This window comes from the organism of the source record quoted next, unplaced genomic scaffold, assembly GCF_019419815.1.
Source record: "Pyrus x bretschneideri cultivar Hongxiangsu unplaced genomic scaffold, Pyrus_bretschneideri_v1 Contig63, whole genome shotgun sequence".
In the NCBI taxonomy this organism is placed as follows: domain Eukaryota; kingdom Viridiplantae; phylum Streptophyta; class Magnoliopsida; order Rosales; family Rosaceae; genus Pyrus; species Pyrus x bretschneideri.
This window is the reverse complement of record NW_025999802.1, coordinates 1519986-1547177: the sequence shown is the minus strand read 5'-3', so window position 1 is coordinate 1547177 and position 27192 is coordinate 1519986. Positions and strand designations below refer to the sequence as shown.

The following is a 27192-nucleotide window of genomic DNA, read 5'->3' as shown; positions in this document are numbered from 1 at the left end:
AGGTCACGTTAGGTGACTCCCGGCTGCTAGATTATATGATATTGATGTGATTTACGTTTGAGCATTTATATTTGATTATGAGTTTCAGAATGGCATAGTATGGAGCATGAATGGCATGTCATGGAGCATGATTGACATATCTATACATACGTATATATGTTCATTTTCTGGGAAGTATACAGGTTTTACGGCGAGGGGTTAGAATGTATTTTACTAAAGAGTTTTCAAAGAGCTTTGTTTTTGCCCACTCACGCTTTTGTTTTTCGCCCCTCCAGGTTCTAGTGGTCTAGCAAGTTCGGTGGTTTATCCCAGAGGGCGTCCCGGCATTTCTGACAGACACTCACCATTGTAGGGTCACCTTCGGGTGTACATATGTCGTATCTTTTCCTTTTGGACTGTCGTAGACTTGCTCTGAATTGTGTCTCACATACACTAGTACTTTGTATGCTTTTAGGTTTTTAATTATTCGTACTTTTATATTACCTTCTTATTAGCTTCCGCACGCGCACATGGTTACGTCACCTTCGGGTGACGGCCAGCACGCCCTGATCTCGGTCGGGGTGTGTCACTAGTGGTGTGTAGAAAATATTAAAAAATTAAAAGGATGTGGAAGAAATAATTTGGGGTGTGTGAATATAATCTCTCTTATATCAATTGTGGTATTGAACTCGTTATCAAGTATAAAGAGTTCAATATGTAATCGTTATAAATTGAAATTATGGTATTGAACTCGTTATCAAGTATTAATCAAATTTGAACTCGTTATCAAGTATCAATCAAATTTGAAATTTAAAATTACCAATGAAAATGACCCAAGTTCTTGTCGAGCTAAAATATCACAATTTAAAAAAAATACTAAAATAAAATAACGAACTGGGACAGTAATGCAGCCACGTAGTCACTCTGATCGATTGAATTAAATTAAATAAAAAACCATCACGGATAGAAAAACAAAAAAAAGAATAATTGTAATTAAAATGTCCACATGGTTGCCAAACACGAAAGAATCATGATGGATGCAGTGATACAAATACAGCCAATTTGTTTAAAAACAAAAGGAAACATGCTCGACGTGGTTAGTGGTCACTGATAATGCTAATATCCCATTAAAATAAAAAAATATTCCAAATTTCAAGGCTCTTGTAACTTAGAGATTGTTTGAAATTACTTTTAAAATGAATAAAAATATTTTTAGAGAAAATATTTTGGATCAAAAAGCACTTGAAATATTTCGTACAATGTGTTTCTTGCATGAAGCACTTAAGTATTTTTTAAAGATTTACTTGCATTTTAACTTGATAGTTTCAAAAACATTTTTACCGAAGCGTTATTGTAAAAGCACTTTTAAACAGCCTTTAATTGATGCCAACAACCAAATAACAAATTTAGGTAGATTGTGTATACTGCTATAGTGCAGTTCTGATTTAGTAACACAATATTATTTGTTAATTTTATTCTACATAATATTATGTCATTGAACCACAACGTTACTGTGATGGTATACTGCAACCATCTACATTCTTATCCAACAACCAAGGAATATCATATTTTAACCCAATTAAATAAGAAAAATACGATTGAGAATTTGAGATGGTAGTCCAATTACTTGTACCGAGGGCCAAGATATCAATATTATGCAATTAATTATTATTATTTAGCAGTCTCCCTCTCACAAAGGATCGAATAAACTTTTATATATACAAAAATAAAATCCTCTTATATAAAGTTACCCGTCCAATAAAACATGAAAGAATTTAAAATTATAGGATTAGAGATAAGGTATAGAATAAGTAGCATAATCCTCCTTCCAATTTTCCTAACCCAAATAAGTAGCATTATCGATGTATTAAAGAACATTAAATGACAGAGATCAACAAAGGACGTGTGAAAAGTTAAAAAAAATATGAATATTACACCCCTAAAAAATATACTGGTAAATTTCTCTAATTCATATGGTTTCATTCCTTTTTAAATTTTTTAAAGTCAATTTTTAATTAAATACATCTGAACTTTTAAAACTTTTAAAACTCTAATTAAATACATCTAGAATTACAAAGAATTAATCAAAATCTAATTGAATTCACTACGAGTTCGATACGAATTAATATAATGCTCGTTGAATTTATTTATAATAAAATGTATATAGATATATATTTGACAACACTTTGACGTAATTATTTGGAAAAAGAAAAAGAAAATTTAAATCAGAAAAAAAAAAATTGAAGAAATGAAAAACCCTGAGAGGAGAAGCGCCGAGCACGTGCACTCCAAACTCATTATTTTGTTCGAATCAATACAATACAAACACTTCTCTCTCTCTCTTCTTTCTCTCTCTAAATTCTTCTGTGTCCACTTTTTCTCAAAATTTTCTCAGAAAACCCAATTCACAAGAAACACACAGCCAGAGAGAGAGAAGGCCACATGACGTAGCAGAGAGAGAGAGAGAGAGAGAGAGAGAGAGAGAGAGAGCAGTACAGAAATCCCAATGCACCCATACAACCGGCTACCGAGTAGCGGACACAACAGCCCATCGCCGCCGCCTTCGCCGCTCCGCTCGCCCCGGTTCCGACACGGCCGCTCCAAACCAGGTGGCCGGTTCAACCAGCCGGGTCGGACCCTAATCCAGCGCATCGTCTGGCACCTCCTTTCCGTTCTTATCCGCCGCCAGGGCTTCTTCCTATTCGCCCCTCTCCTCTACATCGCCGGCATGCTCCTCTACATGGGCTCCGTCTCTTTCGAGGTCGTTCCCGTTATCTCGCATCGTCTCGCCCCCGGCTCCGTCTACCGCAGCCCCCAACTCTACGCCAAGCTCCGCCCCGAAATGGATGCTGATAACTCCTCCGCCGATGCGGTGCGTCTCATCTCCTCCTTCCTTGCTTCCTTCCTTCCTGATTTACAGTTTGAGATCTTATTCAAAATACATGAATTCGAATTTCAACGAATCTTCTTTTTTTGTTTGCTTTGTTTATTGTTCAACATAATTTAATGAGGAAATTCAAATCATTGATCACATTGGATAGGATTGCTGGGCGTTCCAAATTGCTTAGTGATTAGTACTTAATCGGCAACACTGCTTATTATTTATTCTAGGGATTTGAAATCTTGTGTAAATGGACTATGGATTTGAACAGTCAATCTCTAAGTTGCCAACTTGCCATAGATAATCAAGCTAGTAACTGTAACCCGCTGGCGAACTATTTGTATTGTTATAAGTTGGACATTCTCATTTTGTTTCATTGTGCTGAAATCGAACTTATTACGATTGCATTTCGTGCTATTTAGTCATCTTAACCTTGGGTTATACAACAAATAAGTAGATCACCATCAAGAGAAAATGCCGGGGAGTTGAATTTGAACTTATTATGATGGCATTTTGTGTTATTTAGTCATCTTAACCTTGGGTTGTACAACAATAAGCAAATCACCATCAAGAGAAAATGCCGGGAATAGAAAAAACTTAGAGATAATGCCCCTATTACATGGGAAGCAGTGTAGAAGTGGGCTTTGAAGAAGATTTCTTGTTGATCTTTTTGAATGTTCCCTTTGTTAACCTACTAGGTTTGGTAGGCTATTCTTAGAGATATTGGATTCTCTCGATGTGCTTATGACTTAGAATTCTAGGTTCCTCATATGCAGTGCTACTTACTGACCCCATCAGGTTCTGTGTAGATTTCAACTGTTTGGAAACATTCCTATAAAAGTGGCGAGTGGAGACCGTGTGTAAACAAATCCTCTGGAGGTATGAGTTATCTCAACTAGTTCTTGCAATTTTATACACTGATTGCTGCTGGTACACTTTTTGAATTTCTATGCGTTCACAGCCCTCCTTTTTGACATTTTCCCCTACTGTAGCAATGCCTTTGTTTTCTTTTCTATTTAGTTTGGCACATTTATGTATTTCTGTACATTTTTAATGTGGTTTTACTGTTTATACTTGTAGGTTTAGCCGACTCAAATGGTTATATATATGTTGAGGCAAATGGTGGTCTAAATCAGCAGAGGACTTCAGTAAGTTTGACTCCTGTCTTGTTGAGCGTTTCTTTTCATGTTTAAGTTTGTGCTTTGCCTTTTGCATAAGGAAGATCATTCTTGTAACAACTTTCTTGACTCCTTGATGGATGGTTGTTGTTGATGCTTTCTAGATATGCAATGCAGTTGCTGTTGCAGGCTATCTTAATGCGACACTTGTAATTCCCAAATTTCATTTTCATAGCATCTGGAGAGATCCAAGGTTTGTCATAACTTTCTCTTTGTTGTTGCGCTTGTACGATCAGGGTGCCTTACAACAAATATCCATGCTTTTGTATGGACGACATGCCAAAATTCTGAGGTATATAAGAAACCGAGTGTGAATCTGAGAAGAAACAGTGTGTGAAGTTTGGCATGTTTTCCATACAACTTGGCTCAGCTTAACACTTCAGCTTAAAAACAGAACTGAAGGAGGGTTAAAAGTGTAAAGTTACATTATGAGATAAAAGGAATAAAATGATAAAAGGTGAAATACAGCATTTTTTTATTTATCGGGTTGGCCTGACCTTGCTTATTACCCCATAGATTTATCAGGAGTTTTCTGTTGAACAAAAATATGAATCTAGTATCGACAGTTTCATTCTCATATAGACTGGAATCTGATTGTCTTCTCTTTTTTTTTATTACTTTTGTCCAGTAATTTCAGTGAAATTTACGACTGAAGATTACTTCATCAGTATGTTGGAAAATGATGTACGTGTGGTTGACAAGATTCCTGAATATTTAATGGAACGATTTGACCACAATATGACCAATGTTTACAACTTCAGAATTAAAGCATGGTCTCCCATTCTGTACTATGAGGATGTTGTTCTCCCAAGGCTACTTGAAGAAAAGTCAGTCAGAAATTCTTAATCTTCATATTGCCTTTATTTATTTAAAGATACTTTCTCATTATGTTGTCCTGCTAAATGTTGTGCTAAAAATGAAAACTTTGCATCAAATGAGACATGCTAAGGCCTTAGGTGCGAGTCCTATATTTATGTGCAGGTAGAGGTGGTAAATTTCAACCTTGACTTATCACCCCACGTGAATATGATGTTTTTGGGTTGGACACTTTTTCTGCTATGTGTTTTTTATTTAACAAATTTCTGCATGGTAGATGAGGTTTCTTGGGTTGAGGCGCAATAAACTTGTGTACTTGATTTCAACTTTATTAGTGGCCATCAATCATAAATTCATTTTTTATATGTTGTTTTATCACTATTTTAAATGAGATCCAGTAACTATATGTTCTGTTTAATTTTTTGGTATTAAATACTTAAAAAGGTTTTTGTTCTGGGGCATTGAGCTAATATGGACTGTTATGCACTTTGCGCAGGAATTGAAAATTTTCATTTTTTTTATCCATTGCATATTCTAGGGATGCTTTTATTTCCATCTCTTTTTTGATGATCTGACATTCATCCTTCATCAATTTTGTGAATGGGTGTGGCAAGATTCAAGCGATGCTTATATAAAATGATCCTTATGGTTATATTGGTGGATGAAACAGGGTTATACGGATTTCTCCTTTTGCAAATCGTTTATCATTTGATTCTCCTCCTGCTGTCCAACGGCTAAGATGCTTGGCAAATTATGAAGCTTTAAAGTTTTCAAGTCCTATATTAACTTTGGGAGAAGTTTTGGTTGTAAGAATGAAAGAACGCAGCACAAATTATGGTGGAAAATATATTTCTGTTCATCTTCGGTTTGAGGAGGTTTGTCCTGATAAACTAGAAGTGTGGCATTGTAATTGACTTTTTCATAACCTCATGAAGAAGGTATTATCTTTCTTTCACAAGTGGAATTGCTGATATCCTATTTGCAGGACATGGTTGCGTTCTCTTGTTGTGTTTTTGATGGTGGAGGGCAAGAAAATGAAGATATGAAAGCAGCAAGGGAAAGAGGTTGGAAAGGGAAATTTACCAAACCTGGTAGGGTTATACGTCCTGGAGCAATCAGGGTCAATGGCAAATGTCCCCTCACTCCCTTAGAGGTATAACTTTTGCTTTTGGGTAGTTCTTTCTGGCTGTGTTTAATTACAAACTGAACTTCTTCTTGAGTCTTGACTAACGGAAAAAAAGTTTAGCATGAATTCCAATTGAGCAATGTAAATTTCACATTCGAGTTGAGCAACATAACAGGGGGTTAGCCGCCCCGCCCTTATCCGTTGTGTCATTCCTGTATTGGACCCAGAATAGGAGGCACTTGCATTGCAAGGCAGACTATACCACTGTGCTATGATGCCATCTGCCAGCTGGGGTCCCTAAATTGATGTTTTCGAAGACAATTGCAACTGTCTTTTTTCGTTGTTGAATTTGTTATTACTTCGGAAAGATTTTGTGACTTTTTCAAGTTTCTTTTGTATTTCTTGATTTGGCTAGTTGATTATTTCTTTTTCTGTGTCATCTAATCAGGTTGGCTTGATGCTGAGGGGAATGGGTTTTGATAAGAACACATTTATATATTTGGCATCCGGAAAGATATATAATGCTGAGAAGTCAATGGCCCCATTACTGGAAATGTTTCCTAATTTGCAGACAAAAGAGATGCTAGCGTCAGAAGAGGAGCTTGCTCCATTCAAGGTCCAAATCGTTTAATTCTGTTTGGTTCTACTGTCTCTGTGGTATGGTATAATACGATTGTTCTGACTTTGAGTTACTGCTACTAGAATTATTCTTCCAGGATGGCTGCGATAGATTACACTGTTTGTCTACATAGTGAAGTATTTGTGACAACTCAAGGAGGGAACTTTCCCCATTTTTTGATCGGACACAGAAGATACATGTATGGTGGACACTCAAAGACTATCAGGCCTGACAAGCGGAAGCTAGCATTACTCTTTGATAATCCACAAATTGGGTATGTATACATGACCTACTGCTGCTAGTTTAGTTTCATTGAGGGTGAATCTTAGTTTAGTTTCATTAAAAATGCGTCTTTGTATGTATTGAATGGCTAGAAGTTTGGTTACATTTGCTGATATTTGTGTCAAAGCCTTATATGGATGTTGCGGCAGTAGGCAGGAGGTTCTAGTCGACGCAGTGGGTTAAGTATAGATGAAAATACATTATTAACTGTCATGCATTTGAGTTATATGAACAAAAATGTCTTGGACACCATAGTAAACATTTCTTGGCTTTATTGTTTATTCCTCAGATGGAAGACTTTCAAGCGTCACTTGCTGGGCATGAGGTCCCATAGTGATTCAAAGGGCTATGAGATCAAGAGGCCTAATGACTCTATATATACCTTCCCATGCCCGGATTGTATGTGCCGCTCAAACAAGACAGAAGATTCAAGAGCAGCATCAGCTACATGATTTTGCTTGAAGATGCCTTTGATTATGTGAGCACACCTTACTGCTGACCCCCCCTACATTTGTGTTGCCATTCTTTCATTTTTTTTTTTCCCCTGTCCGGACGCGAGAGGGCATACACTAACTTTTGGGAGATACAAGGAATTTGTTGGAGGTCACAATTGCCTGATTCTTTACCCGGGATCGTACGGTGAGGAAGTTGCATAATTTGTATACGATGTCAGAAGACAAGATAGCGAGACATAAATCCTTCCATCACAAGAGTTTCCCGGTTGTTTGACGGAGCATTGTTTCATATCTGCAGCTGCTGTATTTAACAAGCTGTGCACTGACAAATCACATTCCTTTCACACCCTGGTTTGGCCGTGTTTGTAGGTTAGTTAAGAGTTTGATCTGCAATTGCAAACAGGATCAGGTAGGATAATTTTTGTACATTTATCCAAGATCAGGGCATTCGTTTTATTTTGATTCTTTTTTTTCTTTTCTTACGGTTCTTTTGGTGTTTCATATGTGTATCATTTCCTGACCTCTATCCCCTTCCATCGAAGTTTTACCTTTGTTACGGACGCTCCCAGGATACGTTTTAAACTCCATCAGTATGTACATTTTGTGATACAGGGAGCTTCAAAGTAATTACAGTTGGCCTCAAATTTTTTAAAATTGTAGTGTGTTTCGTTTTCTTTTCTTCTGTGGTTCTGGCCAGAGCTAGTGCTTCGTTGTCTTTCCTTAATTGTGTATTCTTTGGACTTGCGTTTTCGGTCGTGGCCAATCTGCAACAGGGCCGTGTAGAGGAAAGTTATAAAACATGTAACAATATGTGATTGACTTACTTGTCATAGTGTTGTTTCATGAAGCGTCTTATGGGAATGGTATACGGATCGTGGGCATGTGCAGATTTTGTCCATTACACCACTTTCAAAAGGCAGAGCGTGATTTGATCCAGTTTTTCCGTTGGTGGGGATTTATTTCGCTGGCCTGACCCAAAATTGGTGAGGGTTCAACGGTATAAACCCAATCGGAGATGCAATTCGTTAATTTTAACTTGCATTGCGTGACTAATTTGAAGATTTTTACTTTTTTTTTTCTCTTGTCGAATTTTTGTTGATTATTTTTTTTTTTACAAACGATGAGATATTTACAAACAAAATTTAAACAAACTCTTAATATCAAAATGAGACTAGCCACAATTAAATTTGACTTTTGATTTTATCAGAAGATACGAGTAAATTTGACAAATCCTACGAGAATGGGTATACCTGTCATTTGACTCCTTGGATTATTACCTTGGTTGAATTGACTCTTGAATTAATTTTTTGGTAAATTAACTCTCTAAACTATTTGATATTAGCCAATTAAACCCTCATTGTCAGTTTTGGTGAAATTTCATCCACTTTGCTGTAAAATATTGGCACGACTTTACCCTCAAGAATGAATTACGTGCTGGTCATGTGTCAGTATTTGACGGGAAAATGAATGAAATTTCATTGAATCCGACGGCAAGAGATTAATGGCTAATTTCATATTATTCATGAGGTTAATTTATCAAAAACAAATTAGTGGAGTGGCTCAGTTTCAACTGGGGTGATACTAAACGGCAGTTTACTCCCGCGTGAATATATGGAATCCAAGATTGCACGTTTTCATATATATATATACGTATATAAAAGAGCACAGAGGACCGGAGGAGATTACGGTCACCTCCGAAACGCCTCCAAAAACTTCCAACGTTTGACGACCTGTTTTCTTGCCCCTCTCTGTCTCAGACGCCATGGGAATCGTCGGAAGTCTCAGTCCTGACCAGCTCCAGACCTTCCACTCCCAAGGTAACCAAACCAAACCAAACCTTAATTAAGCTCCTATTTACCTCGTATTATCCTAAGAAAACACTAGTCTTATGTTTTTGACTTGAATCATGTCTGTTGTTAAATTGTTTTTATGGTTACGCAGGTTATCTTGTGATGGAATCGTTTGCGAGCGCGGAGGACATCGAGGCCATGAGGAACCGAATGGACCAATTGCTCCAGGACTTTGACTGCTCTTCCACCGCCTCTATTTACTCCACCACCAACCAAGTTTCTGTTTCTTTTTTCTTTTTGATTAATTTATCATGTTTTTATCATAATTTTTAGCTAGTTGTGTATGTTTCTCTGTAATTAAATCTTCCCTTTTAATTATATCTTGCAGCAGAAGTCTACTGACAATTACTTCTATGATAGCGTTGACAAAATTTCGTTTTTCTTCGAAGGTATGATTTATGTTTCAGTAATCAGTATTCTAAATCATTTAGAGTTTGTTTGGAAGTGTTTTTAAAATGACTGAAAGTGTTTTCAAAACCAATCCTTAGTAAAAATTTAATTGGATTTTCGAAAAACACTTGAATTGCTTCCTGCAGGAAGTACATATCTGGTACTTTTTCCAAAATTACACTTAAATGCTTTTGGAACCCATGATCAATTTCATTAAAACCGCTTTATGTCATTTTAAATACACTTCCAAACGAGCCCCTACTTGGATTCCTGTTTGTATGTTTTTATTCCATTTCTTTGTTAAAAAACTTTGAATTTTAAGTAGCTTGAATTTGTTCCAATAGTGAAATTGAACACTTAATTAGCACAGCTTAACATGTTGGGACTTGTTAATTTTGGCAGAGAAAGCTTTTGGGAGTGATGGGGAACTGCGACAGCCGAAGGAACTCTCGATTAACAAAGTTGGCCATGGTAAGCTCTGAACCACTTCCACAAACCCTTTAGTTTTATCTTTATCATAAAAGTTGTAGAAATGGATTGTAGTTTTTTTTATCTGCGTTTTTAACTCGAACTGAGAGTGTAAAGCGTGTGGTCTGTTGGTGCAGCATTACATGAGCTCGATCCAGTATTTAAAGGGTTCACCTTTTCTGAGAAAGTTTCAGGCTTGTTCATCTCCTTGGGTTACAGAAGGCCCATTTTCATTCAGTCTATGTACATTTTCAAGGTATTACATTACATCTTCTCTCGTGTATAACGCTTAGTTCTGCAGCTTTTATAAGGTTTATATTGATGAAGACTTAAGGTCCATTTGGACGAAAGGATTGGTTTCTAACAATAAGGCTACCAGGTCGGAAGAACCCTAAACATATTAGACACAATGCATTTGGAATAACTAGATACAATTTACAATTGGCATGGAGGCTTGTACATATAGACTGGTGTTCGTGGTTGCAGATGGGGAACACTTGATCGACATTTCTACACTTATAGGAAAACACTTGCATATAAAAATATGTGTTCAAAAGTTTTTATACAGTTATGCACACACATAATCAGGGAGAGAGGGGCAAGTCTTCATCGAGATACCTGACTCACCCCGCTTAGAACAAGTTTTTTGTTATTTTGTTGGGACTAGGTCTACAATGGGAACACTTGTGTCCACGGAGTTGTGAGTTAGCAGTATTATGATTTGAAGGTTCTAAACCTTGATCGCATGATTTTAAGTTGACATAGTTTCGGAACATAGTATGTGTTCGAGAGATTGGTTATGTTATATGTTTATACTGGTTGTTTTTCTTCAAGTATGCATAAACTAATCTGCAAGAATATTGTTGGCAGCAACCAGGAATCGGAGGTGAGGTAGTGCCACATCAGGATAACTCATTTCTTTATACCGATCCACCAACTTGCACAGGGCTGTGGCTGGCTTTAGAAGATGCAACAATAACGAATGGCTGCCTATGGGCTATTCCTGGATCGCAAAAGAGTAGCATTCTCCTCCACCTCTCTATTTTTTCCTAAATAATATCTTTGCCTATTTTAATTTTCTGCTTCTGAGCTGGAAAGGCTTCGAAATTGTTTTGTTTAGTAATTCTTCCTTGTAATCGGTCTTTATGTTGTTTAACAGATGGGCTTGTGAGACGGTTCATTAGAGGTGAAGACGGTGTGACCTTTGATCGGCCTTCCCCTGAGTATGATCAAAAGGATTTTGTTCCCATCGAAGTGAAAGCTGGGTCTTTAGTTGTTATTCACGGTGATCTTATTCATCAAAGGTGAGTTCAAATAAACTCTTTCTGTTGATCCTTTAAATATTTATTCGTAGTCGGGTGGTTCTAAGGAGCTTAATTTTGCCGTTTTCCTGTCAAATGCTTCAACTGCAGTTTCGAAAACCAGTCCTCAAAATCCAGGCACGCGTACAGCTTGCATGTGGTGGATACCGATGGCTGCAGATGGTCTCAAGATAACTGGTAATTACATCTCTCTTTGTAGAATTACTGAGCTTTACCGGTTGCTAGTGGGACGAATGAGTGAATCTCCCGAGTACCATCTTAGGCGTAGGGCTCGTGCGGTGTCTAGGATTGTAACTTAAATGTCTCTTCTGGATTTGGAATAATTTTCCGCGTTTTCTTGAGCGTCTCCGACCTCTGAAGTCTGAACTGAATTTTTCTGAAGAATGTGCATGGTTTTATGTTTAACCTGCAGGATCAGGAGAAAAGTGGAGCCAGAGCCTCTGTACGTATCCTCTTCTGACCTAAAACTTGGATCTCTAGATCTCAAGCAGGCCATCTGATCGAGGTATTCGGTATTCGAAGTTCCCGAGAACATCTACATCTACAAGGGGTTGTCGACAAGAAGGTCGATGAACGCTGATACATTTGTTTCCTTGGATGAATAAAGCCGAGCCATTGATCATTGTAATTTATAATCTTCTCTTGCTTTTCCCCTCTCTTCTTTAGAAAAATGATTTATGCACACTTATTTTCACTTTTATACGCTTTTATATGGAGTGGAAAAATTCGAATACTCCAACAATAATCTTGTAGACATGTTGAGAAGCACGACACACATATTCCCTTGTCGTCATAGGGGGAGGAAGGGTACCTGTAAAAGACACTTTGACGCTCAAGTCACTGTTCAGTAAATGACACAAAATATTGAGTGATCTTATACTCCCTTTTAGTACTGAAATTGGTTGCCACTATCTTTCAATTACACAGAATATCCACCAGCAACAATAATACTGCTATTATCTTATTTACATGTCAATCGGAAAATTTTTGTTAATGTTCCGACTTTCCCAGACAACCCTCGTACCTCGTACCTTGTCCCTGCGCCTATGATTTTACCTAGATATTAACTAAATAATAATTCCGGTGGCATTCTGCAAAATAATAAGGTTGGATCGACAAATTTGGTTGTAGAATTGTATCTAGCCTGCTGGCCAGGTCTTCTATCTGTTTGAATGATGGCTACTCCAGAAGCTTATTGCAGGTGCCAACACCGACGGCTGCAGCAAGGTGCCATGCAGCATGAAGGAACGGAGTCTGAGGAAACATGTCATCGGCAATGAACAAGACACCTCCCAATAGTGATGACATCTTATGTACATTGTGGGCATTTCTTAGCTCTGGATCTTTCAATGCTCTCTTGGCGAATGCTACCTGAAAACAAGAAGTAACGGGTGATGAGAAAAGTGGGAAACTGTTTTAGTAGAAAGTGAGAGGAGCTTAACATAAAACTTTTCAGGTTACCTATGGCTATGACTAATTACTAACATGGTCCTTTTCCAAACAATTACCGGAAAGTTGCAAGCTTAAGTCTGAATTTCGTGATATTTAACAGCCTACTTCCATAAAACATGTTTCCAGATTTGTCAAGCTTCATCCACAACGCAGAGTTGAATATAATAGACTCTGTAAATGCATTAAAACCGTAGATTTTTCAAATCATAAATATCATGGTCGGATGATTTTACCTATTACTAGCTGATCACGCACCATTTCCAACAAGGATGACACTAGTCATAAAATTGATAAAGAACGGTGGTTAAATCTTAAAAGTTACCTCCATTAATCCCGTGTGAACGGCAGAAACCATCAGAGGCTGGAAAGGTAAAAATAATGCAGAAGCTACCGTCAGCAGCCTTGGGTTTTCATTTCTGAGGGCTCTTGATAGACACTGCAAAAATTTGAGTTGATCCATTTCCAATTACATGCCTAAAAGTGAGCAACTGAGAAACTTTACAGAAACAAAATATACAGATACAACTAGTAATTCGTACAAGAAATGACACATTGGCAACTGGCAGGGCATAATCCATGTAAACATGCCAAAGATGAGTTTTGAGTATGTACAAATTAATCCTAGCACTTCTTCAGATAAATAAAATCAGGTAAATGTTCAGAGAGCAGGAGGTGGAGAAGCATTATATCTTAGACTTTTAGTGCTTGAATCGAGCAATGATTTCTAAGTGGAAATTCCCTCTTAAGCTCTAACAATTCTATATATGATACATGATTCCATACATTCAAGTTTGCGGGAAGTATTGCCATTACAATATTTTGATGAGTTTAATATTGACTCAAGCAATTTGCCATCGTCCAGAAAAAGCTCACAGATGCTGATAATAAAGAGTGCGGCCAACTATATTTAGGGACTTTTATCTGACTTACTACTGTTGTTGTGGCTATCATCGTATAGTCGGCCCATCTTAAATATTTCCTTAGTTTTCCTCTTGAAGAATGATATAAACTTGAGGCGACTCCAACTCCGATTAATGAATTAGCATATAGCTTGGTATTTAGATTCTTCCTGTTTCCCCAAGGAGGATAAATTTAATTAAACCTGATGCATCAGCAAGATTATGTTTATGTCTATCCACTGACTTCCAAAAATGTATTACCTTGGGGCATGGATTCCAAGAACTATAAAAGGAAGTGAAGTGAGCACATTCACGAGTGTTTCTGCAACACTCTGATCACCTGATAAAATGGGAAAATATGTAAGCAAATATTTGTTTGTCATGCAACAAATTGGATTGCAAACCAGATGAAGATTAAAAAAATGCTTTTATATCTAAAATACCTTGAATGCAGCAGCCCTGGATGGGCTTCAAGCATGGCGGTCTTTGCTGCCACACTCGCCTGAAAACAAGTAGACAAAGTTAAATAAGTATTTGAATGTAGCATGACATCAAGACTGCGGAAATTCATCACAATTATCTTAAATAAATATTACTCATTGCTTAGTCTTGTCCTGTTGATGGGAACTATGCATAGTCCAAAATATTAATAGCATATGTTGATAAACAAGTCTCATTAATTAAGTTTCTCACTCACTGCACAAAAAGCTGCTGATTTGCTCCAATAGGTGAGGTTCCACAAGTTGAGTGAGAAAGGTCATTTTGAGTAGTCTCTTCTGATTCAAACCGAGAACTGGACACCACATGCACCCCATGCATCCCTGTAGGGCTCTGCTCGAGTTCAATGTACTTTTGGGACTCATATTGCCAGCAATCACTTGCTGGCAAGTGTTGGAAGAAGCGTGCTGGCTACGAGCCAATATACCGCTTAAAAGTGCACCACTACAAAACAGCAGCAGTACTTCCACAAATTAAGAGCAGAACAAATCATAATGTTGAGCAACCACTGAAGCTACAAATAAAGCGTGCATTCAAAAGAAAAGCTCGAATCTTTTTAAAGTGTATCGCCAAATTTACCCTGGAAATTAATCTAAACATGTATACTAAAAGCTATCCCGGACCCGTGTATGTTTCTAAGTTGTACTGCTGCATTGCATCTTTTAAGCAATCAAAGTAAGAGCCTGGTCATAGGAAATGATGTTAAACCTAACCAGGCAGAAACCTCAATGTAACTTACGTAGGGTCTTAAAGAACTAAAAACCCGAAATCACCCACAAGACCAGATAACCGGCCGGCCCAGAATTCAGGTGTTGTAGTGCTACATGCAAGACAATTGGATCAATTCAATGGAGCAGGAATTAGTTTGAGCAAATGTGGTTAGAGGTGCAATTTTGAATCAAAACGCACATGAATAATTTAAGTTATTTAACACCCGAAATGCAGATGGTCGGAGCAAGATCCCATGTCATGGTAAAACCAACATAACCGGACGGCCCAGAAGCACCTGAGATTTCGAAGCGACATTTTATCAAACAGGTTGTGTGCATGATAAAATCCCGACCCCGGACCAAAACTCATTACCTGATTTTCTCCAGAAAGCAAATAAAACCAAAAGAAACCCAATAATTACAAAGCAAGCAAGACACCAACATTCACATCAGAAAAATCACAGAAAATTGTACAACCAAAACAGAGAGAGAGAACCTGGGTGGGATTGGTGGAGGTGAGGAAAGGAAGGGGAGTTAATTCAGTTGAGTTGGGTGGAAGGAGAAAGGGGAAGAAGATGCGCATGACGCTGGGAATCTCCCCTCCTGATGCGCATATTCCCCAATTCGCATCCAAATCTTACCAAAAGTCTAATTTCATAAGCAATGATAAAGCAAAGGGTGAGTCGGTGACCAAGCGTTTTGTTCTCTCGTCTCTCTCTCCACCAATGGATTTTATTTTTTTTGTTAATTTATAATTTTATGAAATTTTATACTCTGTTTCGACGAAAAAAATTTAAGAGCAGCCGAATTTTATTTTTTTAGAATTTGTGAATTTTTTTATTTGATTAATTAATAACAATGAAATTTAAATATAAAATTTATTATATTTAAATTCTCACTCATAAAACTTTATGGAATGACACATGTTTATATATAATTTAAACATGAAAATTAGAGGTTTCAAATTTTAAGATTTTTTTTCCACCCAAAAAATTTAGATTTTTATGTTTATAATTCAGACAAGATAATTAGTGAATGTTAATTTATAAACTTTGAACATTGTTCAAATTTCAAATTTATTTCTCTCGTCTAAACATAGTAATATTGTTCTTCTATAATCTATTTGATAATTCATTCAATTAGAAAACTAAAAAAAATTATCAAACAAATATTATGTTTTTAATTTTCAGTTGAAAACTTTCTTCTATTGGTCGAAAATTGAAAATTAAAAATCTTAGATATATACAGAGACCAGAGTTTAACTCCACGTCCAAATAGTGGGCCTTTCTCCTCAGACGGAACGTCAGGATGCATTTGACGGCCCATATTCAGACTGCAGGCCGTAGGCCCGCTAAGCATCGGCTCGATCGGAGTTTGGGTAAGTGTTAATTAATTAAATTAAAATCAAAATGATCAAGTGTCTGTAACGTAAGTAACAATGAACAATCAGATCAAGATCAAGGCGTTTTTGTATTAGCTGTGCAATACAAAAACAAAATCTTCATATTGTACCTACCTAGCTAGTGAGGACAAAAGAGTTGAAGCATGGTAAAAGAATAGTAAAGTCCATGAAATTAGAGAGAGAGAGAGAGAGAGAGAGAGATTCAGGTAAATTATAGTACATCCCTAGCTACATACCAAAAAGAAAAAATTATTGGTGTCACAAGCAATGGATAAACCATAAGACGGTACAACGATTGAGTTTTACTATTTTTTTTAGTGATTGTAATGTGCGATTTTAACTTGAAACTGTCGTGCACGTTAAGAAGAGAAGTACTACTATACTGATGACATGTTTACTAGTTTCAAGTCAATAATTATGAATTGGATTGAGTAGGAGTCGAAATTGGGACTTGCATTAAAGTTGTTTACTGAAGATACCTCTAATTGGAGTAGAATAATATTGGATTCCATGTAAGTTGTTTATTGATTTCTCTCAATCAATTTTAAAACTATTTTAATTACTAAGATGCTCTTGTTCTGGAAAAAATTATTTTCTTGGGCAAGCTTGAAAGTTTAGAAATAATGCGAGGATAAACTGGATAAAAAATGAATTCTAATGTGCTGTTTATCTAGAAGTTAGAATGCCACTTCCTATCCGGCCAAAAGTCGAATTTTCTCCAAAATCAAGAATTAAATTAAATTTATTATATTGAATAGGCTCCATTCTTACTTTCAATATGGTTCAGGTGAAGTGCTGATTTAATTGTTGAATTATCACCACAGTGAAAATTAGATTCTTGGAATTATTTTTTCAGTAAAATAAGTTTCTAGATTTATAAAAAATTGCTACTTTCATCCCTATTGTTATATTCAAAGCTAGTTTATCCAATTTTTCGTCAACTTAAGTCACTTGACACACGTTAGAGTGTAATACCATTCTTTTTCTCGCCTATAAGCCCTTAACATTTCATATAGGTTGCGAATAGAAAGTCTAAATTACCCTCCAAAGTTAACTTACACTATTTCTTATGAAAAACTCCCAATTTAGCCTTCAAAGTTAACTACATACACTATTTCTTTATGAAAAACTACCAACCTACCTTCCAATGTTTATAACATGTAAGTAACGTAACTTAAATTGACATAAAATTGGAATATAGTAGCTTTGAATATAATATTATAGATGTAATTGGCATATTTTTATAATTCAATGACATATTTTTTTGAAAAAATAGTTTAAAAACCTAACTTTCACTGATGTGATAATTCAAAGACTAAATTAGCAATTCACCCTATGATTTATAAACACAAGAATGATTCAGTAATTGAGATTAACTTTTTATTTAAGTTCCGATTACGATTTAGTAAACATAGCATAAGAGGTAGTTGGTTTAGTATAAGGCTTCATTTTTTTTCCTTTCCACATTGCTAGATTAGATTTGAAAATGTTCCGGGGACAACGGCCTATTAATACTGGACAGTCCCCACCGTCTCCAAGTCGAAGCCAGCAGCATATATGAGAAACATTATAAATATGTATATTATATATAAAAAAACATCAAAGCACACAAAAAACCAAACAGATACCGAAGAGCAAAAGCAAAGCAGTGGTGAGTGGTGGTGGGGTGAGTAAAAGGTGCAGACTCCCAAGTCTCTCAGAAGTGATGAAATAAAAAAAATATAAGAAGGTTCCAGGGATCAAGGGTCAAGCTCATGTGCCTTCAGACCCACAAGACGAGGAAAATCCAACAAGCAGCAAAAGGTTTTAAGCTTTTTTTTGTTTCTTTCTTCTCTTCACTGATAATCACTGCCAAAAAAAGCAACTTTTCCCAGAAGTAGTACTATTACTCACACTACATTTTTAGTTTTATGAGCTTTGTGAGTCTTTGGCATTTATACAAAATTTTTAGTTGGTGCAATGAGAGCTGCTGGAGAAGGTGGAACAAGAAAAGGAAGCAGAAATGGCCGTAGAGAAGCTAGAAGCATTGCGATTTTCATCTTCTGTGTCGTTTTAATATTTGCTCAAACGAGTAATTTGATGGTTTTTGCCAGTACTCCTACTACTAGTACCAGTCACGACAATGAGTGGACCGGTCGGATAATGAGGTCATCGCCGCAGAGGAAAGCACGAGTTTTGGGCAAGGTATCGTTTTACGCACCTTCGAGTAGTCCATCTCACCATGTTCATCGTCTTCCGGCGATCAACGGTGACCCGGGCAAGCTATACGGAGATGACAAGAGAATAGTTCATACAGGTCCAAACCCTCTTCACAACTAACTAATATCGAATTCAATTAATGTTCTGATTTCGATATCAGTGGTTGTGATTAGGGTTTACTATGTCACTGCACGGCCGCTTCTGCTGCCGCTGCTGCTGCTTCTCCTGTGTATTCCAGTACGTACTACTGCTAGCTTAGCTACAGTTAGCTAGCTAGAATTTTCAAGTGAAATATGACTGTAACATCTTTATGTCATTAGTTTTTCTTTTCTTTTATTTTTGTTGTTTTTGAGGTAGAAAGAATGAGAGCATGGCTCTAGCCTTTTCCAGTAGGGTTTGACGATTAGGGTTACGGGCAGAGGAGCAAATGCAGAGACTAGTAAGAGGAAGGGAAAAAATTGGAAAGGCTAGTTAATGCTCTTGTTTTCTTTTTGCAGTGACTCATAAAATTGCAGTGACTCATTATATATTCTTCTCCACTTTAATTTTGTTCATGTCATGGTTCAGAGCTCCCCCATAACCCTACACATTTACATTGTTGCAGCACAGAATGTATAGCTACAGAATCAATCTTAGCTAGACTGTAAATGCCTTTGGATGTAAGTCTATGAAGTGTTGGATTTAGGGTTTCTTGTTTTTGTATGCAAGAATTATTAAATCCTTGATAAACTATTGCATCTGTCCAATACATCATGTGACATATTACCAAACTTCGCATGAACATCTAAATTGTAGACTAAATAAGAAATTGATTATCTCCCATCTTTGTGTATATCTGTCTATTAATTATTTTTTGAGGTATTCAATTTAAAGATTGGAAATGAATTGGTATACATAGGGAGAAATAAGGCTAAAAACAGTATAAATTGGAGTGTGTATAGTTTATTGTTAGGCAGATCCAACCGTGCAATCAGTGCTTCTTCTCCAACAGTGCAATTAGACCTAATCACACAGCGCTGATTCAAAGCAAATGATCATGACCACTGGTCTAAGGTACATCTAGCATTCAACCTATTCGGGTAAAACATGAACGTCTAATAATGAGCCACGTGGGCAAGTAGGGAATGACTCATGTGGTTGTAAGTCCTCTGAAATAAATATTGGCTGGGAGTTGGACTATTTTTGATTGATTGTTCCTAGATCTGCATTTGACTTAAATGCATCATTTTTTTTAGCTCTCAAGGAGGATGCCCGTCCCTATGGGCCAACACGCTTCCTCAGGATTTAGGGTGCATTTCTCCCAACATGAACTAATGGTGCTAAAGGTTTTCTTGCATGTAGCACTCATCGGGTACTCCCCCACTTTTTAAACTTCAAAAAGCCCCTCCCATTCCTTGGAAAGAAACTTACAAAGAGAATTTTGGACCATGTCATTTTTTTAAGATACGAAGTTAATGTTTTAGATCTTTGGAAAGTTTAAAAAACATTGTGCATGGGCAAAATAAGTTAAGTTACTTTTATAATTGTAACTTCCATCATTTGTAAAGTACGTAATTTTCATAAAAACATGAGATCCTCTGTATTTTAGTTCATCCAACCTCACGTTTGTCTTAGTTTATGTGAGGATTGTCCCAAAATCCTAGAAACGACAACTCTAGGGTATTAGGACAACTCTTCTTGCCTTGTTTTAGTAGGGTTGCTCTTGTTAGATTAAAATTGAGGGCAGCCACAACTTGTGGTCCTTTAGGAATCTGGATTCTCTCCCATCTCATTTTTCTTTTCCTACCCCGATTCCCACTTATTTGAATGCTCAAGATTAAACCACATAATCATCATTTTGTTTTACATTTTTTGTAGACTGAGAAAGAAGAAGATAAAATTGAAAGCAGAGAAAAAAAAGGGAGAGAATCCAACTCCGCACTTTATGCATTTAAAAAAAAAATTAAGCTTTGCATAATAGAAATTAGTTGTCCCTCAGTGTTTTCAATGTCACCTGCGGACAAACAAAGTTCAAGCTCTCAAGGTTTGATCCACAATTAAACAAAGCCGTGGAAACTTCCTTGGAATTGAGTTGTGTAGAAACTGAATTAATATATGTTAATCCTATAAAAATATATATAAAACTAAGAGCCCGCGAACCCAAAATTGGCCAGAGAACAGAAAAAGGTATTTATTTCAGCTAACCGAATCAAGTAGTTTTTTACTACTTAATTAATTAGAGTTCAAAAATCAAAAGATTCTGGTCTGGTCATCACCTATTACTAAACAAAATAACAATTATACCTTTATCACGTTCAATGAGTTGGTTGTATAAATTTTAAAATGTTACTGCGTTTAATATTGAGTCATGTTTTTCGTTAGTTCTATATATTTCATTTTTTTTTTCTTCTAAAAGTTTATTTCCAAGTTTTTCTAAACATCATTTACTCTTTGTACTTTGAATCACCGTCTCATACTCACATTTTGGTATCAATTAATTAGGTTAATAATTTGTTTGTGGAAATTACTGAGTTAATTAAAGTGGGTCATTCCCCATGAAATGAATGTTTGCTTGGAGTCGTTCATAAATGTGTGATGAGAGAGTTAAAGAGGCTCTGATCGAAATGCAACCACCTCATCTCTCTCTATGTCAACTCCCATAAAACCCGTTTATTGCTTCCACCCACCCCAAGGTTTTGCATTATATTGCTTGCTAGGTCTTTTGTTTTTGTCTTTTCAAAGACATTTTATTTTCATTTTTGGGTCCTTCAATCAACATCTTCATTGAATCATCTGTTATCACCGTTCTCTCTACATTTTAATGATACGTGATGTATCACTTGATCAACGATGTAGAGAGAAGAGATATATATTTATAGTCTGTGTGAGCCGACATTTCTAGAGGGCAATACATTTAGTTATGTGGGACTAGCGTAGAGATAAATGAAAATAAATACAAAAGATACTGGCGGACAAGTTGGCCGGAAGGCCAAGTTTATCACAAAATTAGCAAGCGAATATATATATATATATATATATAATTCATCATATATGTTATCAATGTAGGTCGCATTCAGCATCATTACAGCTTGATGATATAGGTAATGATAATTGGTTTCAAGGATTGATATATCCTACAAAATGGATCTTCTTCAATCCTCGGTAATTTTAAACAAGTGGTGGTAAGAAACACCTGAGAAGGTCTTGCATTTGCACGATACAAGATAGTACTGTCGTGATGTTTCGTGTTAATATTACTCTCATTAGCGTAAATTTCTCTTTATCAAATGACATAAGATATCACCATAACAATATACTGTGTCATGTAAGTTAATCTCAAAACTCAAAGCCCAAATAGCAGCACCCACCAAACAAGTAGATTAAGACCTTGGGGGAGTCATAGTACTTACTGATTGAACAAATAGTGAATAGAGGGGGTTATTTGGCATTTCCTTTCGTTTAACGACAGCCATGTTTCTTGGAAGAACGGTAATAAGGAACGTCCAAGTTGGGTTTTGTGACAGCTTCAAAAGAGAGCGGGATACTTTGTTTTTACAGAGAATCCCAGAAAAATGCCAGAATTAGATAGTGTTTTCATTCACTGTATATCATCAGTTTGGTTTTGTTCTTCTCCTCTTGTATTTTAAATTATTATATTCGTTTTAACAACACGATAACATCTGCAGATTTTTCCTACTCATAATTTATGTACTTTAATATCATAAGTACAGCTCTCGGTTTTTGTGAAAAAACCATGAGTTATAACTCATAGATTTTGTGAAAATATCGATTTTTGAGTTTTCTTAAGATTTTTTTGCCTGTGCTGTAAGGATAACGTTACAAGTCATTTGAAACCGGCCTTACAATTTATCAAGTCATATAAGTACTTTATTTATTTATTTTTTATGCTGGAAAAGTTAAAAATTAATTAAAAAAAAACTAGCAGGGCCATAAAATTGCCAAAACGGAGTTCCTTCTACCAAAACAGCCAGAGATGTGTCCGGAACACGGACATGCGCTATATGTTATTATATAGGGTTATTATACAAAATGATCCTTGAGATTTGCATGATTAATAGAAATAGTCCATGAGATTGAAAATCAATAGAAATGGTCCTTGAGATTGTCCACCATCCTGATTTTGGTTATTTGTTAAAAACGATTTTGAACAATTTTCAAAACTTTGTAAACTCAATCGTTTCTTAACAAAATTTGATCCATAATATATCAAAATGAAGATAGGAAAGTGTAGAATAAGATTATACCTATTTGGAAGCCCAATGATTGATGGAGATGGCCGGAAAATAGCCTAAAAAGTGATTGGTCCGCGGGAAAACTAGAAAACTCGCCGAAAACTGAGTAAACTTTAAACGTTCATAACTTCTTCAATACTCAACCAAATCGAGTGATTCAAAAACAAAAATAATACTTCTTGACGAGACAAAGAGAATGATACCTTTTTTGAAGGCTAACTCGCTGTGGTTTAGTCGAACAATGGCTGGAAAGTGGCTAACCATTTTCGAGCAGTTTTCCGGCCAAACCACGCCAAGTTAGCAGTAAAGAAAGATACCATTCTCTTCGTCTCATCGAGAAGTATGATTTTTGTTTTTGAATCACTCGATTTCGTTGAGTATTGAAGAAGTTATGAACGTTTAAAGTTTACCAAGTTTCCGACGAGTTTTCCAGCGGACCAGTCACCTTTCAAGTTATTTTCCGGCCATCTCTGACAATCATTGGGCTTCCAAATAGATATAATCTTGTTCTACACTTTCTTATCTTCATTTTGATATATTATGGGTCGAATTTGGTTAATAACCGATTGAATTACGAAGCTATGAAAATTGCCCAAAGAGTTTTTAACGGAAAGACCAAAATCATGGATGGTTGACAATCTCAGGGATCATTTCTATTGATTTTCAATTTTAGGAGCCATTTCTATTGATCATGCAAATATCAAGGACCATTTTGTATAATAATCCTATTATATAAGTGGAGAGATATTTGAAAAAAAAGTTTCTTCCACTTGCATAATAACATATAGCCTACTGTACCGTGTTCTGAGCATATTGAAAAATCTCTTTAAAACATCCCTGAAATGTCCAACGGGAATTTTAAGGAGCTTATAGTGTAGTATCAGAAGGGACTTGGTAGAGGATGAGAAAAGAAAAAGGCATAAACTGAGAAGGGGCTTGGGGGTACCCCAAGAGCGAGTAGAAAGAAAGAGAGAGTCGTTCTGAGATTGCATGTAAGTCTTCATTCGTAAGAGATTCCCCAAAAAGGGAGGCTCTCTGGCAGATGAAAACTTTTAATGTTGGCAGATATGCATTTTTGTTGATCTTTTATTGTACATTTAAAGTGCTCAAGCTACACTTTTTGGCCTTGCTACATTTGCTAGAAATCTCTCTTATTTTATGGACTTCTGTTACCGCAATTTGTGATGCACAGCATGTTACATTTCTCTTCACTACCTAGCAAGAAAAATAAAAACTTTGACTAGTTTTTATCAATCAAATTTGATTTCCTTCACGATAATATAATGAACATAATTTCAATGAAAACAGAAAAAGTAAATTAATCAAGTAGTTAGAAACGTTACATGATGCCGTATGTCCAACCGTAGCAAGGATCTTAGTTAGTAGATGCCCCCTTTCCCTAGAGTTTGGAAAGCCAAAGTCAGATGAATGTGCAACCATACTTGATCAAGAAGGACAATAGTTGGCATTGTATCACAGTGAACCGAATATGATGAATAACCATGATAGAGATGTTAAATGCCAAGGCAACACCCGCCACCGTGTTTAGCTTCTGCAATCTATCAGTTGTGGGACTGAAACCATTTCTCAATGCTTCCCTTAGGCATGCTAAGGAATCAGGAAGAAAACTAGAACAGCTGGTAACGTTTTCTTATGAATGTTGGGGGATAACATTGCACACAAGTTTCACATTCTGAGCCAAAATTCTTGGGTGCTGTAAATGAGTTTAACTGAAACGTTACAAACCAATGTGCTGTGCAGATGCTCATGCTGGAAATCCAACTTTTTGGCATTTGCCAAAGATGAGATATCTGCTGGCGTTGATACTTTGTCCTTCCTTTCACATGTCGGTACAAAGTGCAAAAGCTGGTGCAAGTATTATTTACGTAGCCAATAGTTAGTATCCGTTGTGAGCTCATCAGTTGTTCTTCTCGAATCACACACCTGAAAATTAAGAGGAAACCAACAACCAAAATACATCTCCATACCTTTATCACCTCTAAGTCATCACTGTTTCTTGTGATCACCAAAAGTTGTTGCACGAACAATCTCCATTTCTAAAATGATGAAAACGGATTTTATCTCTCATGACAATCTCCCTTTTGGTAGCTTTAGAGACAAACTTACAAAAACTATGGCAGTCGTCACACATTCTCAAATTCTTCACCACCCTAATGGGGCTTTCGGGCCTTAAATTTATGAGACTAAATGCAACGGCAAGCTTTTCACTGTGGGTGCTTACCGTGGCTTCCTTTTCCTCTATGTCCACATCATGAAACACATAACTGGTATTTGGAACGTAACCTATACTCTTCACTTGTTTCAATAAGTCCTTCAACTTCTCATATATTTCTGCTGACTCTGGGTGCAACCTGTCTCCACCATAGAAGATATGGAAGTTTCCATTACATTCAACCGAGCTGTAGGCAGCCACTTTCTTGACACCTCGTTTTCTCATTCTGAGCCTCAACTTGTCGACGAAATCCCACCTTCCAGCAGCCGCATACATGTTTGACATCAAGACATGATATGAACCAATATCAGGAGCTAATTTGAAAAGCATATCAGCCGCCCGCTGGCCCAGTTCAACATTTTGGTGGATTGTACAGGCACCCAATAAAGCTCCCCATACTCCAGAATCTGGTTCAATTGGCATAGTTCTTATAAAATTATGGGCCTCTTCAAGATGTCCTGACCGTCCAAGAAGGTCTACCATACAAGCATAGTGCTCAAGTTTTGGTCGGATGCTCTTGTCACCAGATTGAACCATGTTACTGAAGTAAGCCTTGCCTTCATTCACTAGCCCAGCATGGCTACATGCAGATAAAACTCCCAGATAGGTGACATGGTTTGGTTGCACACCTGCATTTCGCATCCTCGAAAACATATCCAACGCCTTTTCACTCTCCCCATTTATGGCATATCCAACTATCATAGTGCTCCAGGATATAACATTTCTCTGAGACATATCCTTAAACAAGGTCTCAGCCAATCCTATGCTACCACATTTCACATACATATCAAGCCGCGCATTGGCGACAATTATATTGCATCCGATCCCATATTTTTTCATGATCCCGTAGATTTCTTCCCCGGTCTCCAAACACCCCAATTGCCCGCAAGCCGAATAGGCACCCACAACACTAACAGCATCAGGCTTAATCCTAGCCGCTTCCATCTGGCGGAACAATGCAAGAGCCTTACCGGCATGTCCATTCTGCACACAAGTCGCAATGAAAGCATTCCAAGCAATAAAATCTCTCTCAACCATAGTTTCAAACAGAAAATCCGCCACACCCACTTCCCCAAATTTCATATACATTGCAACCAACTCAATCCTCACCATGGCAACAAACTCCAACCCATATTTCACCACATGGGCAAGAACAGCCGATCCAGCCCACAATTCGGGCTGTTCGGTGCATGCCTTCACCACAAATGTGTAAGTAAACTGGTCAGGACGAATACCCAGGACGTGCATTTGCCTGTAAACTAACGCAGCCTCCATAAAGATACGGTTTTTAACATACGCTCTGATAAGGGTGTTCCAGAGAAAAACCCGTGGCTTGTGCATTTGGTCGAACAGTTGGCGGGCATACGACATGTCACCTAAGAGTGCGAAATTGGTGAGGAGTTCGGTGATGAGGCTGTTCTTGATCGAGAGGCCGGTCGTAAGGACGACAGCGTGGATTTGTTTGAGTTGGTTTGGGTGCGCAGAGCATGATTGCAGGAGGGCGGTCAACGCTTGCTTGGTCAAACCAACTCGTGGGTTGGCGGGGTTTTGGATTTGGACGAGGGAGGAGAATGGCAGAGATGGTTTGAGCGGGAGAGTGAAGCAAAGCTTCGCCATGGTCGTGATGGAGCGGCTTCCGGCGACCATGGTATCTGCATTTGCCTTGTCAAGTCGTCGTCGTTAGTATTTCCCAAGAGGATGACTTGATGAACCTCATCGTTCTTCCCCAATTTGCATAGGGGTATCACGTGTCCAACAGGAAGACCGGTGGAGTGGACCGGCTCTGTTTTGGGCCGAACCAGTTTTGTTCTGGATTGTACAAATCTTTTCGTCAAACATTAGTTGGGGACATAAAACAAAAGCCTTTTAAATTTATTGAACTAGTATCGCTAATACTTCGTCTAGTAATATTTCTCTCTACAAGTTTCAAACTCAACTCTATCACCGACTGTCATTCATTCTCATTTTGATATTTCTCTTTGAGTTCATTGATAAATTTGTGTGGTTGAATCAAATTTTAAATTTGTGTGGTTGAATCAAATTTTAAATTTGAGCTTCAAGTAATGATCCTACATGCTCAACGGGAAAAAATCAATTTCAATTCAATACCAAACCAAATAATATTTATTCAATGTTGAATTTAACAGGTAGTTATAGAACCCTTGCTTGATGGTATTACTGTTAGTTAATTAGGTTCATTG

The 27192-nt window shown here is 37.0% G+C and overlaps 4 protein-coding genes and 1 non-coding gene across 8 annotated transcripts; 3 read left to right on the top strand and 2 right to left on the bottom strand.

The window, feature by feature from the left end:
* The first annotated feature begins 2276 nt into the window (after nt 1–2276).
* LOC103931872 (protein ESMERALDA 1) lies at nt 2277–7990 on the top strand. Its single transcript, XM_048573131.1, is given in 12 exon segments — nt 2277–2851; nt 3670–3739; nt 3941–4008; nt 4143–4231; nt 4667–4688; nt 4690–4865; nt 5525–5729; nt 5840–6007; nt 6429–6596; nt 6683–6873; nt 7171–7359; nt 7472–7990. Coding segments are annotated over 11 exon segments (1686 nt in total). The 5' UTR covers nt 2277–2485; the 3' UTR covers nt 7334–7359; nt 7472–7990.
* A 996-nt stretch (nt 7991–8986) lies between these two features.
* Nucleotides 8987–12245, top strand: LOC103931873 (phytanoyl-CoA dioxygenase). 2 transcript variants are annotated; one of them, XM_009341416.3, is made up of 9 exons: nt 8987–9153; nt 9278–9402; nt 9518–9575; nt 9979–10047; nt 10182–10300; nt 10915–11062; nt 11204–11348; nt 11457–11543; nt 11779–12245. In XM_009341416.3, the coding sequence occupies exons 1-9, from the start codon at nt 9099–9101 to the stop codon at nt 11864–11866; spliced, it is 894 nt and encodes a 297-aa protein (XP_009339691.1). In that variant the 5' UTR covers nt 8987–9098; the 3' UTR covers nt 11867–12245. The 2 variants fall into 2 exon arrangements, with proteins under 2 accessions (XP_009339691.1, XP_009339690.1); XM_009341415.3 differs by having other exon boundaries at nt 9515–9575.
* On the bottom strand, nt 12219–15338 carry LOC103931874. Its single transcript, XR_007254038.1, has 6 exons — nt 14415–15338; nt 14161–14219; nt 13979–14057; nt 13749–13887; nt 13141–13254; nt 12219–12737 (listed from the first exon to the last, which is right to left on the bottom strand). It is a non-coding gene; the product is annotated as an uncharacterized LOC103931874 (transcript).
* A 2496-nt stretch (nt 15339–17834) lies between these two features.
* LOC103931876 (CLAVATA3/ESR (CLE)-related protein 16) lies at nt 17835–19071 on the top strand. The gene is made up of 2 exons (XM_009341418.3): nt 17835–18130; nt 18279–19071. Exons 1-2 carry the CDS (start codon nt 18082–18084, stop codon nt 18644–18646), a joined length of 417 nt encoding a protein of 138 aa, XP_009339693.1. The 5' UTR covers nt 17835–18081; the 3' UTR covers nt 18647–19071.
* Nucleotides 19072–23761: 4690 nt separating this feature from the next.
* Nucleotides 23762–26735, bottom strand: LOC103931877 (pentatricopeptide repeat-containing protein At2g01510, mitochondrial). 3 transcript variants are annotated; one of them, XR_007253998.1, is made up of 2 exons: nt 24102–26735; nt 23762–23973 (listed from the first exon to the last, which is right to left on the bottom strand). XR_007253998.1 is itself a non-coding variant. In XM_048572834.1 (2 exons), exon 1 carries the CDS (start codon nt 26636–26638, stop codon nt 24782–24784), a length of 1857 nt encoding a protein of 618 aa, XP_048428791.1. In that variant the 5' UTR covers nt 26639–26735; the 3' UTR covers nt 24058–24624; nt 24747–24781. The 3 variants fall into 3 exon arrangements, 1 of the variants encoding a protein (XP_048428791.1); XR_007253999.1 differs by having other exon boundaries at nt 23762–23969; XM_048572834.1 differs by lacking the exon at nt 23762–23973 and having other exon boundaries at nt 24058–24624; nt 24747–26735.
* Nucleotides 26736–27192: the final 457 nt, after the last annotated feature.

Excerpts from the sequence above, each read along its gene's own strand:
- LOC103931873 (XM_009341415.3), top strand. The coding sequence starts at position 9,099 with ATGGGAATCGTCGGAAGTCTCAGTCCTGACCAGCTCCAGACCTTCCAC. Across the intron at positions 10,048-10,181 it reads GATTAACAAAGTTGGCCATG|CATTACATGAGCTCGATCCA; the intron begins GTAAGCTCTGAA and ends CTGTTGGTGCAG. Across the intron at positions 11,544-11,778 it reads AGATGGTCTCAAGATAACTG|GATCAGGAGAAAAGTGGAGC; the intron begins GTAATTACATCT and ends TTTAACCTGCAG.
- LOC103931876 (XM_009341418.3), top strand. The coding sequence starts at position 18,082 with ATGTGCCTTCAGACCCACAAGACGAGGAAAATCCAACAAGCAGCAAAA. Across the intron at positions 18,131-18,278 it reads AATCCAACAAGCAGCAAAAG|TTGGTGCAATGAGAGCTGCT; the intron begins GTTTTAAGCTTT and ends CAAAATTTTTAG.
- LOC103931877 (XM_048572834.1), bottom strand. The coding sequence starts at position 26,638 with ATGGTCGCCGGAAGCCGCTCCATCACGACCATGGCGAAGCTTTGCTTC.